The sequence below is a fragment of the Exophiala bonariae genome (genome assembly GCF_035927105.1).
Source record: "Exophiala bonariae strain CCFEE 5792 chromosome Unknown scaffold_21, whole genome shotgun sequence".
Lineage (NCBI taxonomy): Eukaryota > Fungi > Ascomycota > Eurotiomycetes > Chaetothyriales > Herpotrichiellaceae > Exophiala > Exophiala bonariae.
The window spans coordinates 365,332-380,583 of record NW_027042496.1 but is presented as its reverse complement, the minus strand read 5'-3'; the positions used below and the strand labels follow the sequence as shown (position 1 = coordinate 380,583).

At 49.8% G+C, this 15,252-nt stretch overlaps 6 protein-coding genes across 6 annotated transcripts; 2 read left to right on the top strand and 4 right to left on the bottom strand.

Annotated features, from left to right (window-relative positions):
• Positions 1–1,116: 1,116 nt before the first annotated feature.
• LTR84_005704 (uncharacterized protein) lies at positions 1,117–2,570 on the bottom strand (the record flags this gene model as incomplete). The annotated part of the gene is made up of 2 exons (XM_064849269.1): positions 1,117–1,615; positions 1,666–2,570. The coding sequence occupies 2 exons, from the start codon at positions 2,568–2,570 to the stop codon at positions 1,117–1,119; spliced, it is 1,404 nt and encodes a 467-aa protein (XP_064703972.1).
• A 413-nt stretch (positions 2,571–2,983) lies between these two features.
• On the bottom strand, positions 2,984–4,078 carry LTR84_005703 (uncharacterized protein; the record flags this gene model as incomplete). Its single annotated transcript, XM_064849268.1, has 1 exon — positions 2,984–4,078. The coding sequence occupies one exon, from the start codon at positions 4,076–4,078 to the stop codon at positions 2,984–2,986; it is 1,095 nt and encodes a 364-aa protein (XP_064703971.1).
• A 717-nt stretch (positions 4,079–4,795) lies between these two features.
• Positions 4,796–6,397, top strand: LTR84_005702 (uncharacterized protein; the record flags this gene model as incomplete). Its single annotated transcript, XM_064849267.1, has 2 exons — positions 4,796–5,014; positions 5,069–6,397. The coding sequence occupies 2 exons, from the start codon at positions 4,796–4,798 to the stop codon at positions 6,395–6,397; spliced, it is 1,548 nt and encodes a 515-aa protein (XP_064703970.1).
• Positions 6,398–6,850: 453 nt separating this feature from the next.
• On the bottom strand, positions 6,851–8,614 carry LTR84_005701 (uncharacterized protein; the record flags this gene model as incomplete). Its single annotated transcript, XM_064849266.1, has 1 exon — positions 6,851–8,614. One exon carries the CDS (start codon positions 8,612–8,614, stop codon positions 6,851–6,853), a length of 1,764 nt encoding a protein of 587 aa, XP_064703969.1.
• Positions 8,615–9,886: 1,272 nt separating this feature from the next.
• Positions 9,887–13,322, top strand: LTR84_005700 (uncharacterized protein; the record flags this gene model as incomplete). Its single annotated transcript, XM_064849265.1, has 4 exons — positions 9,887–10,116; positions 10,241–10,462; positions 10,522–12,460; positions 12,513–13,322. 4 exons carry the CDS (start codon positions 9,887–9,889, stop codon positions 13,320–13,322), a joined length of 3,201 nt encoding a protein of 1,066 aa, XP_064703968.1.
• Positions 13,323–13,566: 244 nt separating this feature from the next.
• Positions 13,567–14,637, bottom strand: LTR84_005699 (uncharacterized protein; the record flags this gene model as incomplete). Its single annotated transcript, XM_064849264.1, has 1 exon — positions 13,567–14,637. The coding sequence occupies one exon, from the start codon at positions 14,635–14,637 to the stop codon at positions 13,567–13,569; it is 1,071 nt and encodes a 356-aa protein (XP_064703967.1).
• Positions 14,638–15,252: the final 615 nt, after the last annotated feature.

The window sequence follows — 15,252 nt, the reverse complement described above, 5'->3', positions numbered from 1 at the left end:
CAATGAGCCACGCCATTCACATAATTTTCCCCTGTTGACATTCATTGCAAGGTTTTGGAAGCATACCGATTCGGCAAGAACTGGCGGCCCATATCTCCATTTACGGTACAATGCTACATACAATTGGCCCGGGGCAATGCTTAAAGTTGCTGCTGAAGCGGCTTAACGGGACAGACAGCCAACTTGTGCTTATCAATAATTCCTGCCGCAATTCAAGGCCAAGAGCGGGTACATCTGATTGAGTTTCGCATGTGATGGTCATGTACCAAATTACCTTGTACATTTGCTAGGTTAGAACTCCTGATAAACAACCAGACACTGCGCCATTCCCTTCTTCCACGGTTCGATAGCCGTATTCGTATCCTCTTCCCCGATTTGTGACTCATCGAGGAGAATTGTCGACTCCTTGGCATGCAGAATAATGGCCTAGAACAATCGCTGACTGGACTCGAAAAGTACCATCTCTCTTCAGGCTACTGAGGAAACTCGTCTGAGATACGAAAAGTCCGTCTCAAACGCCGCATTGATATGCACATTCGGATCAGAAGCCGGATTCAGCGGACTTACCTTTCACCCTGTGCCTTGTTTTGCGGCCGCAAATTCTAATACCATATCGCATACCTATGACTTCCTAGACTGATTGGTAAGGCTGATCCTCGGTGGAACTATAGCTCCTTGACTCCGCACTGATTTCGTTGTGGTTCGAGACGCACTGGTCTTTCTTGTCCTTTCGCTAGGCCATGCTTTGAGTCATTCCGCCCGTCGCGGAGTACCGGTATCCCCAGTCTCATATAAATATCCACGAGACCAAGAGCAGAGAGACATGCGCTACTGATTGTACGGGCCTAGCTTTCAGATGGCCAAACTCAATGTTGACTTCCCCTTCTTTGCTATTGGCAATCGAGATCGAGTTCTGTCCACCTGACTCGGGGAGGATCCGAGATAAATTTCTATGAGAACACTGATTATCCTTCAATGGTCAATATGTACAAGGATATCAATGGAGATTAATTGAACATGCTTCGTTCAAATCACCATCGATACTGATGATCAAGTACGTAACTCAACGGCCCGACTACATCACCCTCAATGCCAAGTGACGATGATGCGGCAGCCCTACAAGCGAGCTGTGAAGCACCCATGGAAATAATTGGAAACGACTTGTTTCGTCTTCGCGATCTTCCCATCTTTCTTGCCCTCTTCACCAGAGATCCTAGGCATCCCGAATGCCCAAAGGAAAAGCGCAACGGCAAGCATGGATAGTATGATGGGTTGAAGCACCCTGACACCAGCTGCTTGAGCAATCGCACCAACCGCGAATGGAAGGATACAAGCCCCACCACCACCGAAAGCTGCGGCGAAACCAATGGTAGCGACATGCAGATGTGGTGGAAGTAATTTCGTCGTCGCAACCACAACAGCAGGGAACAAGGGACCAAGACAGAAGCCAACGAAGCCGACGGCAATTGACGAAACCGTGAACGATGGTACCAGCCAGAACAGTAACTGCATGCCCATGGCGGATGCGAGGTACAATAAAATGGATAGGTTTTCGCCCAACCTGGGAGTAACAAATCCCAATACAACACGACCGACTGTGATTCCTAACCAGAACCTAACAGGGAACTTAGCTATGCATCAAGAGCAAACGGAAAGAAAGCTTACCCAGTTGCTATCAAGCCGGACTCAAACTCCGCACCATGTCTTACTTCAATCATGAATGTGACGACCCAACCACCCAGCGCAACTTCAATGCCAACATATACGAGCAAGAAGAAAGCACTGACCCAGGCAACTCGAGTCTTCAGCGCTGCTCGTGTAGCTCCGCGAATGGTCTCATCAGACAGAGACATGCGGAACCTAATGCCAGATTCCTTCCAGAAGGCTGCGGTCGAAGTCAAGAGTTCCAGTGCTGCAGCTCCGATCATGACGTAGTAGAATGAATACCACTGAAGTCCTCGCCTTGTAATCATGGTCGTTGCAATGAGCGGAGCGATGGTCGCACCAACACCGTAGAACCCGTGAAGAAAGCCAAGGATTTCATTGGGGTTTGCGAGGTTGCCGATCCAAGCGTTCCAGGCTGCATCCAGTATACCATTTCCGAATCCCGCCAGGATGAAGACAATGACAAGCACTGGATATGGGGGATGTAGCGAAATGACAATGTAGGCCACAAGGTGAGATCCAGGTCCCAGGATTGCGACACCTCTCTGACCCACGGTCTTATGCAGAGTATTGTTGAGCGCAGCTGCTGCCACGTATCCAGCAAAAGGTGAGAGAAATACCAGTGATACCACTGTATATGAGACTTTGTAATAAGTGCCCAGATATGGGATCAAAGCTCCATATGCGGCGTCATTGGCCCCCATGACCACAAATCCGAAGAAGGTCGAGATGATCTTGAAGATATTGGTCTTGGACTGGTTCCATCTTTCAAGTGCCGAGACTGCTCCTTCTGGCGGTACGGTTTCGGTGCTTGAGATTGCAGAATGGTTGGATGGTGTTTGTGTGTCTAGATAATTCGAGACATCCTCTAGTTGGAGGGAATCGACCTGTGTTGCTCTAGACATGGTGATGAAGGTGAGGTTGATGCTGTTGGCCGTTTACGAAGACATAGACTCTGGCAGGAACTGGTAATAAAGCATCCATATATGCTCAAGACCTTGTCCCTGATATCTGCAAGCCAAGATTGTCGCTGAAATATACGGACTTTCGGTAGGGATCAGCCTCGTCGAGGAAATAGCTCTGTTGACTCTCCGCCTTGTCATTGATGTTCTTTTGGGAAATGTACCCGGATGACATCATGCCGCACCCCGGGTGGTCCATCTTGGGTAGATGAGCCGTCCGGACCAGAGACAGCGGCAAGAGCGCGGCGCTGTTTGTTTGCCTCCGCTGAAAATTTCATTTCAATTTGTGTCTCCTCTGAACAGATCACCTTTGCTTTCGGATGTTGCCAAGGACCTAAGTGTGGAGCAGGTTTGATTCAATTGTCTTCTGTCACATCTACAGCAGCTAACTCATCGAGAATAGCTTCCTTGATGCCTTGCTCAGCCCAACTGGCCTCAACAGCGTTGCGAACGAGGTTTATCATGTCTACTTTGGTGAACGAACAGTAAGTATAGACTTTCTGCATATTACCGTCAATCCATACATTATGCATGTAAGTTGGATCGTCTGAGTTGATGCAAATCTTGACCCCTTCTTTCCATAATTTGGTGATCTTGGGAAACAATACCTCCGTTTTCTGTCGTCGATGGTATGCATGCGGACAGAGTGTCAAAGGAATGTTCCTGGCTCTGAGTCCTGCTATCAATCTCGGATCGTCGACAGCGTTCAATCCGTGGTCGATCCTCTCGGTGCCTTGACCGTTGAGGATATCAAATATGGTCTCATGGACATGGGCCACAGCGTCTTTCTGGTCCACGTCGCAATGCATGGTAACATGGAGTCCATCACTTTTCGGGCAACGAAAATGTTGCTCAAAGATCAATGGTGGCCGGCCAAATTCATTGCTCGCGAGTCCGACGGCGTGAAAGAGACCTTTTCCACCCTCCACGCTTCCCCATGGTAGTGCCTCCTCATAGGCATCTTTTGCTTCCAGGACAGGGTGGTCGCGGAGGAAGCAGAAGATCCAGTTACTGTGAATACCATACCTGCCAGGCCCGTCATGTTGAGCTCTGAGATAGCCATCCAACACCGTTTGCGCCGGAATTCCACGTTGGATGTGATCTTGCGTCGAGAACATAGGCTCGACATAGCGTACGTTCATCTTCGCCGCCTTCTGGAAATACTCCATGGCGAGTTCGTAAAAGTCCTCTTCGGTCTGCAACACTTGACATCCTGCGTAGAATGCTTCGAGAAATGTCGGCGCGCCATTGTCGCCATTCACCTCTTTGCGATGGTTGTATGTCACGGCGTAGGAGGCAACAAGATCCTCGTATGTATCATAGGGCAGCTTTATGTTATTTCGCTTGGAGAGTTTCCATCGCAACCTTGGTGTCAGAGTGCCCTCAATATGTATGTGGAGTTCGACCTTGGGTAAAGATTGGATGAATGGTGAGATTTCGAGCCCATTCATTGCGATTTGACTGTAGGCATTAATGGTTTTATTCCAATGTGACCGGTGTCCCTTTCCCGAAGTATCTACCAAGCATCATATAAGCTAATGCCTTCCTGAGGTGGCGCAAGTCTTAGCAATGATATTTAGATTGGAGTAAAGTACACTCAACCCCCCCTTCGCGGACAAGACCGTCCATATGGGAACATGGGGGATAGTAGGTGTAGTGGTCGCCGGCTTATGTGGATACTGAACATTAAAATCACCGGTGGCATCGTCTGATGACTGTAACGGACCGCTTTTCGGGACACTTCACACGGACGACTCCGCTTCGAACAATGGCTATCTCAACACGTTTGTCCCTGGAGATTCAATCGTCGGGCACGAAATTCCATCGAATGCCTTGAAAGGGAATGGCAAGTCGAGTAAGCAGAAGTCCCTATCATGCAGCGATCGACAGTGTAAGTTTTCGACCAATTGCCACTGCGGAAATGTCCATATCCTATTCGATAGCTAGACCGGTCGGTGTTCACTGAGCCATCTTCAATGTGACGTCGCTATCTATGTGGCAGATAGTCGAATCAACAAGCGGGGAGTTGCGGTCGTGTGCGATATCGCTGGATGGTTCAGGAAATGATTAAACACGCCTTTATTCAACCCTCTTGTTGCTCAGTATCGAAGCCAGCAAAAGTCTCGTTCTATACGTGGTGAAGATTATAATTCTAGACCAAGCTCGGGATGGCTTCAGCGTCAGATTCGAAACCGCAGGGCGATGCGCACGCGACCTCAACGGCACTCCCAGCCCCTGTTGCCAACGATGACCAGGCCATGGCAAAGCGTGTGCTGCGCAAGATCGATTGGAGGTTACTGCCACTGATGTTCATCACATACAATTTCAATTTCATGGACAAGACTATCTTGTCGAGCGCAAGTGTATTTGGACTGAGGGAAGACACCGTAAGTGCCGCATATCAAGGAAAAGGAGCCAGAAATGCTGACAGTGATGAATAGAATCTTCACGGTCAGCAATACTCATGGGTCAGCTCGGTCTTCTATTTTGGCTATTTCTTCTGGGAATACCCCGCGACACTGCTTGTAGCACGCCTGCCAGTTGCTAAGTATCTGGTCGTCAATACTTTCTTTTGGGGCATTGTCGTCGCTCTTACCGCGGCGTGCACCAACTACGGAGGACTCATAACCCTTCGTTATCTCCTTGGAGTCGCAGAAGCAAGTATCACGCCAGCCTTCATGTTCATCACCACCAGCTGGTGGACTCGAGATGAAGTTCCCACAAGAACAGGGATCTGGTTTGCGGGTAACAGCATTGGTGGCCTTGTCGCGAGTCTTATGGCATATGGGGTGGGTCACATTGAGCGCCCGTTGGCCCCGTGGCAATGGATGTACATTATCCTGGGTGTTGGGACATTTCTCTGGTCATTTGCCATTTGGATCTTCCTGCCAGATCGAATATCATCGGCCAAGTTCTTGACTCCCGAGGAGCGCCAATTCGCGACCGACCGTGTCGTGGTAGCTGGGACTGGGTCTACTGAAAAGGTACCGTGGAAATGGGAGCAGATGCTGGAATGCCTCATCGATCCAAAGACATGGCTAACCTTTTCCATTGCATTGTTGACCCAAATACCTAACGGGGGTATTCAAAACTTCGGGAATCTGGTCATCAAGTCCTTTGGTTTTACCTCTTTGGAATCAACTCTGATCAACATTCCCTCGTCAGTCATTGCTGCAGGAACAATTGCCGGTACGGGATGGCTTGCAGGTCGTTTTCGCCAACTCAACTGCATCTTGATTGCATGCGTCGTGCTCTGTGCCACCATTGGCAACGCACTCATATATGCAAGACCAGCAACATCGAAGGGAGTGCAACTTTTTGGCTATTTCTTGCAATCCACTGGTCCTGCTGGAATTCCTCTCACAATGTCCTTGGTTCAAGCCAACTACAAAGGCGTCACGAAAAAGATGACCGTCACAGCAATTATGTTCATCGCGTATGCGAGTGGTAATATCGCAGGCCCTCAATTCTTCAGAACTAGTGAGGCGCCACACTACCAGACAGCGTTTCGGGCGATTATGATTTGCTATGCTCTGGTGGTTGGTCTCAGCTTAACATTGAGGTTCTATTTGCAATTTGAGAACAGAAGACGTGAAAAGACAGAGGGTGTCAAGGGAAGTGCGGGCACAGGTGGAGTACTGGCAGATGGCAAAGTTGTCGAGGTTGGAGATAGAGATATTGGTGAAATGGTGCGCGCCATACATCTGTCGGAGTCGGATTACGACGATGTCACAGACTGGAAGACCTTCGGTTTCCGTTATCGTTTGTAGAGCAGCACTGTCAAACAGCTAAGTGCTAGCGAAATGGCCTAGCGAAATGAAAAGAAGACGTTCGGTGGATGAAATGGCCAATGTCGGCCTCAATTTGATGCAGTGAGCAGCCAGAGTACATACTAGGGTGTCTATCAACCCCATGGTCGCAGCCGAGTTCAAGCATAGGCTCGAGGCAGATGATAGCTGGCTTGGGGAAGGAGTCGCAGTACCTTTGTATACGTAACTCTGCGGTGATATTAGCTATGTCTCATTGGAACAAAGGCACAGGTATCCTGACCATGACAAGCTCAGTGTTGAACAAACACACATCCGTTGATGGCATCTAGTCGCACACAATCGCTCAGCTGCGTCAGAGTGTAAGAGATCTCTGGTGGCCATCACTGGAGACCGCCTGATCTTCTAGTGGCTGCATAGAACTGTAACCTTATCGGTGGTTAAAACAACAGATTATCATCGTTTAGATCTCTTTTCCTCATCTCGCTTCTGTCTCTTCCGACTTTCCGAGGCAATCATCTCGGACAAGTCTTCCTGGAAATCCCAACCAGGGTTTTGTTCAGCTTTACGCTGTGCATCGTATGCTTTCTGGAGATCAGCCTTGTCCATGCCATCCCTTGCGGCCAAAGCGTCTGGGTCCATCGAAACATCGACATCACCTGGCTTTTTCCGTTTCCGTGTGTCATCCTGACCCAGGACTGGGAGATTGTTGGCATTTTGTTGAGCACCCTTCAGATCATATGCACGGTCACCACCAAAAAACCCTTCCACACGGGTTTGCCTTTCGGGGATCACTTGGTAAGCAGACCGCGGATGACCAGTTTCTTCAGTATCATTTCCACGACGTTTCCGAAGGTCGAACTCGGACACAGTCTCGGTTCCACCAATCTCAGTAGGAACTGAAGAAGTGAGGCCACTTGGGGTTTCGAGGCCACCATGGTCTGCGCCGGCACCCTCGTCATCGGAGTCGGCTTCCTCCTCTTCCTCCTCCTCATCTTCAGACTCTGCTTCAGATTCTTCCTGTGGTTGGAGTTCACCCCACAGGTCCTTTTCGATCGGCTCTCCTTGTTGGGTGTTTTGTTGTTGCTGCAGAACGCCAAAGATATCACCACCGTAAAGCGGCCGGTTGGTTGCTTCGTCAACTGGAGGTTTACCCCATTGACCAGGAGCAAATCCCCAACTTGCACCTGGAGGCGGTGGTGCATTTACCCCTGGAACTTTGAGAGATGGATAAGACGGTGGAGGTCCGTATCTTTGTTGGTTAATGAGCCATGGTGGTGGTGCACCTGGGGGCATGTTCAGCGCCTCCTTGAGTTCATCCGAGAGGTCACCCGGTCGCAAATGTCGAAGATTGGTTTCAAACTCTTTGCCTTCATAATAGACTTCGCCATATCTTGTCAACTCTGGTTTGGTCTGGAATCGGAAGAAAGCTTCGTAAAGTTTTTGATAGTCGATATCAAGTTTTCCCATCTTTCCCTGAACGCGCTCTCTTTGCTTTTGTCTTAGACTCTGCTGATCTTGCTTCTCGAGGACTGCATCCCGCATTTCTGCAATACCAGTCTCTTGGATGAACTTGGGTAGGGCGAAGGGAGGCTTCTCAATTCCACGCTTGGATGACAAGTATTCGCGTTTCAAAGACCAATGGTTTGGAACAGGGACAACATTTCTGTATGCCCTGAGATGTACCAAGAGCTTGGGGTCTGGCGCAGATGTGTCTGTCCACTCCACCAATTCCGGCCTCTTGACAAGTGCTTTCAACTCGGCGACGGAGAGCTGGGTCATTTCCTTGCGCTTCTTCTTGGACATCTTGGGCGCGGCGAGTTCTTCCTCCTCGTCCGGGATGTCATCGTCGTCATCGAAATACACTTCAGGTTTATCGGGCTGCTTTAAAGACGGATCTGCTTTGTCGGGTTCCTCGAACCGTCCCATGACGTCTTTGAAGATCTCGAATAGAGGATTATCCTCGTCGAGGACAAGGGGATCTGTGAGAGCGGAGACATTTCGACTGCTTTCTAACTTGACCTTGTCTCCATTTGTTGCAGGTTCTAGAGGTTCCGGCGCGCCATCCTGGGAAGGATTCTGTTGTGTTGATTCTGTGGTTGCCTGAAGACAGTCAGTCCTGGAAGAGGTACTGCTAGGCAGGGTACTAACCTGCGCCTTTTGAGCCTTTTTCTTTGCGCGTCTGAGCTGATTCTTTGTCGGCTTCGCAGCGGCGGCCATGTTGGAGGAGTTTTACCTGGAAAACCTTCAAGTCTAGTCCACCTCACCAGAGACACGGTCGGTATAGTTGATCGAGATAGTGGTCCACGGAAGACTGCTACGTGAATCACGGGTGGAGCAATTGGAACTCGTGGTGAAGATGACTACTTAGGTAGGCCAAAGATTGTATTTCTGGATCTAGTTGTATCGCATCCGCAGGCGCCAGAATCTAAAGATTCAAGTTCACTTCTGCTTCCGCGATGCCAAGACTATAAAGCAGCCATGATAGTGTTTCAGATAGGGAGTGTTCAGTCGCCGCCGTAATTGGGTGGGACTAAGCGAAAAGGGTCTAGCGCACTTTTCCCTTCCACACCTTGATCATTCACGCGTCTACAAGAATATTCGCGAGTCTCCAGATGCTCAATGTCTCATCTAGGATGGCCCTAGGCAGATACATTGGTACCTCCTTATCATCCTATTGTGGCTTATCAAGATTTCCAAGCTACCTTGTATCTCGCAAAGCACGCCTGCCCAGAAATACTTAGGTATGAAGTCATCAAGTCCTTGGCGTCAATCCCCATCAGATTCACATCGCCAAAGAGCATCGCGAGCAGTGCGAAGTTCGCAGTCCGTACGGACCTTTCTAACCAGTGGCTACTGCGAGGACTATCTCACTAGCCAATCTTTACGGGACCGAACGTATAAGCAGCCAAGAAGGAGAACAGGTTTTAAGATGCTTGGTCGCATCATTAGCCTCAACAATTGCATATGTCATTACTGCAAATAATCAACATGTCCATTCGCATTCCACCGCAGTCTTGGCTGCTTCTCCACGAATGACGGGCTTTTGAAACCCTTGCCCAGACTTAACCAGACTCCTCTCCATGCCGCCTCCCTCTTGGTATTGCTCAACGAGGAATGGTCACTTCTTGTCCATGCTCTATGCCCACTCATGCAATCACTTGACCCAATGGTCCTTTGCCATTTCGATGTGGCAGTGCTTCTTGATGATGTGGACTGTCCGAAGTGCCTTGGATTGTCACAGAATAGAGGGCGTACCTTGATTGCCCCCCACCGCCACTCATTGGTGTCTACCCGTGCTCTGTACATAACTCCAAGAGCAAATCCGGGGATCAGTATCCCTTTCTCTTTCGTTACACATCTCAATCTGTGATTGTCAGATCTGTACTTGGTATCAATTCTCGACTTCAGTGAAGCCGTCAATTCACCTAAGCGAAATCATTCCTTCTCGATCTCCAAGGCCACACACAAAGTGTCCTTGTCCTTCCTTGAATGGTTATTACTTCAACCCCCAATGGCAGTTCCACAACAACGCTTGAGCAAGTTGAGCCCGTGAATGACGAACCCCCTATAGGTGGGCAACACCACAGTCAAGTAAAAGAGAAGAGCATCGAGACTGGCATCGCCGCCAGTGTTCCAGCCCCATCCCGCGACGAGCTTTGTAAGAACGCCCACACTTGTGAGGTCGCGTATCTCGCCACCCAGCTAGGGGTTGACGTTGAGTAAGTGACATCCCACCAATCTTACCATTTGCGCAACTTGGAATCGTTCAATCCTACGTGGAGGACCACCAACCGTACTTGTTTGAAACATTTCGAGAAATCAAATCTAACACCAGCAATATAGGCATGGCCTTAGCAACAATGAAGCAGCAGATCGCCTTGCGAAGGATGGACCCAACAAGATCGAGGATACTGAACGGATTTCCGTGTTCCAGATTCTCTTGAGACAGGTCTCCAATTCCCTTACGCTTGTTCTCTTGATCACTATGATCCTGTCGTTCAGTCTGGACGACTACATTGAAGGCTCGGTCATCTTGGCCGTCATCCTGTTGAATATCGTTGTCGGGTAAGCTCATTGTCGAACTAACTCCTTTAATCTACCCCTAGACTAACATCCACGACCAGATTCGTCCAGGACTGGCGCGCCGAGCAAACAATTCTTTCGCTCCAGGCACTCTCGTCACCAGAATGCAAAGTCCTCCGAAGCGGCCAGATCCAGGTTGTCAGAGCGGAGACTCTCGTCGTCGGTGATGTGGTCATACTGGCTGCTGGTGGGATGGTTCCAGCCGATCTCCGATTGTTCGATTCGGTAAACTTATCCACTGACGAGGCACTCCTCACTGGCGAATCCATGCCTACATCTAAATTCGCTCATCAAGTTTTGACCCGTCCGGACATGCCTATCGGTGATCGAGCTAATATGGTCTACTCAGCTTCCATGGTCACTCGCGGAAGAGGTTCTGGAATCGTCGTCTCCACTGCTATGCTTACGGAAGTCGGTAAAATTGCGGGCCTTCTTCAGGATAAGAAGGCCTCTGGATCGGAGGGCAACGTCTTCGTTCGATCCTTTCGAAAGACAATTGCTGTCATGAAACACGCTCTTGGTCTTGTTGGCAGTCCTCTGCAAGTCAAGTTGAGCAAGTTCGCATTGTTACTCTTTGGCCTGGCGATTCTGCTCGCCATCATCGTCTTCTCTACCGCCAAATGGGATGTTTCGGACGAGGTACTCATTTACGGTATCTGTGTGGCTGTTGCCGTTATCCCAGAGTCTCTTATCGCCGTGCTCACTCTCACAATTGCTGTCGGTACCAAGGCTATGGCCAAGAGTAATATCATCATTCGAAAACTTTCGTCCCTCGAAGCCGTTGGTGGTGTCTCAAATATATGTTCCGACAAGACCGGCACACTTACCCAGGGTAAAATGATCGTCAGGAGAGCATTGATCGCTGGCGCAGAGACTTTGTCCGTTCACAATTCTATCAATCCTTTCGACCCCACTAGTGGCACTGTGGAACGAGACGATGGAGAGACGACGTCTGAAGTTCAGAGCGGCGCACCTCTCGATTTGTTCCTCGACATTGTCTCCCTTTGCAATCTTTCCACCGTGCAGAATCTTTCCAAGACAGCGACTGGCTCTTCTGCACCAGCAGGTTCCACTGGACAAGGTGGTTGGACAGCTATCGGTGAGCCCACCGAAATTGCCCTGCAGGTCTTCGCGATGAGATTTGAACATGGCAAGGCCGAAGCGATGGCAAAGAAAAATCGAACCATGGTTGCTGAATTTCCATTTGATTCGTCCATTAAGCGCATGACCATGGCTTACACTCGTCCTGACAATAACCAAATCGACCTTTTTACTAAGGGTGCTACGGAAGCAATTCTGCCGATTTCTACTTGCTCAGAAGAAGAGAAGGTTCGAATCAACGCGGATGCCGAAGCTATGGCTGGACAGGGACTTCGCGTCCTTTGCCTTGCACACAAAACGGTTTCTGCCGACGACCAAACAATTGTCACCGATCGTAACGTGGCCGAATCACAACTGCATTTTGTCGGTTTAATCGGTCTCTATGATCCACCTCGTGCCGAAACAGCACAAGCTGTCCGCACCTGTCAACGTGCGGGCATCACTGTTCACATGCTTACTGGTGATCACATCCGCACTGCCACCGCCATTGCCGAAGAAGTTGGTATCGTCGGTCGTGGTCTAAATACCACAGGTCCTGCTGCAACTGGAGAAGTCATGTTGGCATCTGATTTCGACAAGCTCTCCGACGACGATCTGGATCGACTCGAGAAGCTCCCCCTAGTCGTTGCTCGATGCTCACCCACCACTAAAGTCCGTATGGTTCAGGCCCTACATCGCAGACAGGCTTTTTGCATTATGACTGGTGACGGCATCAACGATTCTCCTGCTTTGAAGCTGGCTGATATTGGTATCGCTATGGGTCTCAACGGTAGTGATGTCGCCAAGCAGGCCGCAGACATGGTATTGGCTGATGATGACTTTGCATCGATCGTCCGCGCCATTCAAGAAGGACGTCGCTTGTTTGACAACATTCAGAAGGTAAGCCACGCAAAAATCGGTTTTCATCTTCTTATACTAATGCTGTCCGCAGTTTTTACTCCACCTACTCACCTCCAATATTGCCCAAGTGGTTCTGCTGATTACTGCATTGGCATTCCGAGACAGATCCAACCAGTCAGTATTCCCACTATCACCCTTGGAGATCTTGTGGGCCAACCTCGTCACCTCGTCGCCACTGGCTCTTGGTCTCGGCCTCGAACCAGCGGTCTTGGATATCATGGACCGTCCACCACGAGACATGAAAGTCGGTGTTTTCACCAAATCGCTCATCATCGACAAGATGGTCTACGGTATTACCATGGGCTCTCTCTGTTTAGTCGCGTTCGTCAGCGTCATCTACGGCATTGGCCATGGACAGACTGCACTAGGTGAAGATTGCAACCAGGACTACAATGGCACGTGCGACCGCGTCTTCCAAGCCCGTGCCACCGTCTTCGCCGTCTTATCATTCACCCTCCTCGTCACAGCCTGGGAAGTCAAAGACTTCAATGCCTCTCTGTTCAATATGGGTCTGGTCGGCGTAGAGCGCGATACTGACTCTCATCGTTCGAAGATCTTCTCCATCTTCCCAGCCGTTTACCAGAACAAGTTTCTGTTCTGGGCTGTTGTCTCCGGATTCTGTCTTGTCTTCCCCCTGATTTATATCCCTAAAATCAACAGTTTGGTTTTCAAGCATTCGGGCATCACTTATGAGTGGGGAATTGTTGTCGGGTGCCTGGTTGTCTATGTCATGGTTATCGAAACGTGGAAGGCTATCAAGAGATACAGACTGAGGAAATCTCAACGTGCTGCTAACGAGAGTGGCAAGTCGACGCCTACAGATGGTAGCTCGATTGTTTAGTTCCATTTCGGCAATTGTTGATTGATCTGGAGATTACCAGGTGATCGGGGTTGGAGTTGACACAAAGCAAATTGCACGTTCAGGTTTTTCCCTCCGTAGGGAGGTTTCCTGAGGCACGCAAAGTTAATCTATATAACACATATCATACCATTTTTGCATTTACTTCTCTTCCTTCTGGCTTCGAATCCACTATTCGTAATTGTGACTTCAATTTTCCCGTGTGACAGGCTTCTCAACGAATCATCTACTTGTTCCTCAACCAAGCCTCAATCATCATCTCATCCACTGCCTCCTCCCTCTTGCTCACCACATTATGATCCCACTCCAACCACTCTCGAACCAAGACATTCCCAACTTTACTCCTCACCACACCCGCACAGACATTAATGATGTACGGCCTGTCGAAGCTCTGATACAGCATCGTCGCACCACACGTCTCGCAGAACCCTCGGAGCACCGACTCCGAGCTCTGGTAATACTGCATCTTCTCGATCTGCTTCGCGGACTTTGCATCAGGTCCGACGATCAGTCTCTCACCTGGGGCTGCGAACAGCTGGCTAGGCGGGATATATGTCCAGGGCTGGAATGTAAAGCCCAGCGTCAAGCGACAAGATCGACAGTTGCATAGGCGGGCGTAGTATTTCGATTTGTCGGAAGTCACGTACCATCCTGTGCTGGAATCGTCGTACGGCGGCGGCGCGATGTTGAACTCGACACCACCGCACAAACATGCGACTTTGATGTTGCTGTCGCGGGCTGAGGTCGAGATGTCGGCGTTGTCGCGGAGGGATTGCACCCGGGCTGGGTCGAGTGGCTTTTCGCCATCGGCTGGGTCGCCGTCGTAGCATGGAACGTCCCGCCCAGCTAGGTTGCTCAAATACGGCGCAAGCCCGCCGTCCACCGCTGATCCAACGAACTCGTGGTACCTTGGGTGCGAGATGTTTCGATCCTCTTTGCCATACCTGTCTCCAGGCTTCCCATTCCCCTCCCCGTCACCCTCCACCTCCACAATCCCAGCACATGCAATCCACCGGTCTTCCTGCTGCATATGGACAAAAACACTGCATCCACATGTCTTGCAGAAGTACCTTGCCGCGACATCAGTCGCAGAATAGGCCTTCGCATTGCTCAGGGACTTTTCGCTCGGCCGTCCCTTGAGACCGGCGAACCATGCTCCTAGGCTGCCCGTGGAGAAACGGCACATGGAGCAGTGGCAGAAATCATTGGTGATGGGCAGTGTGTCGGATCGGAGAAGTGTTGCTGGTTCATGGATGGCACCGCAGTGGCATTGCAGGTGTGTTGCTTTCAGTGCCATTGTCCTAGTTGGATTTTTCGAGTCGAAGTTGGTGGACTGGTCCTGATGCTGAACTAGGCTAACGTTCCGTGTGCACACACGATTATGCGGCAAAGAGTGGCTGAAGCACTCTCGACCCTGAGGCACTGTTATTCGAAGACTGCAAGATGTCCCTTCATGGAGAGTTTGCAGCTATTCTTCACGCAGTCAAAGACAATGTATGGAGGTTGAAAAATACTCAGGAGCCTCTCAACACACACATCGAATAATATCAACCTCAAAAGAATCCAGATTATTATGTCTCCTTTATCTACGAAAATCACCCCACACAGTATCAGCGATCGATATGGCGAAGCGGGGTATGCCCATCATTGGCGTTTTGCGGGAAATGACTTGAAAGGGCGCGGCTTGGAGGATATTGATTGGAGCAGTGCGTATAAGAAATGCTCTTGAGGGGCTATCGCTTACAGCGAAATGTCTCGTACTCGTGTCCATTATCGTGGTTATGGAAAATGACAAGGGTGCTTCAAGTTTCATCGCCAAATCGTATGGCATTTGTGACGCATGCATGATATGTACCCTAATTTTTGCTAAGTATATGCATCCACCATGTGTGCTATGCCCGGTAGCTGGATA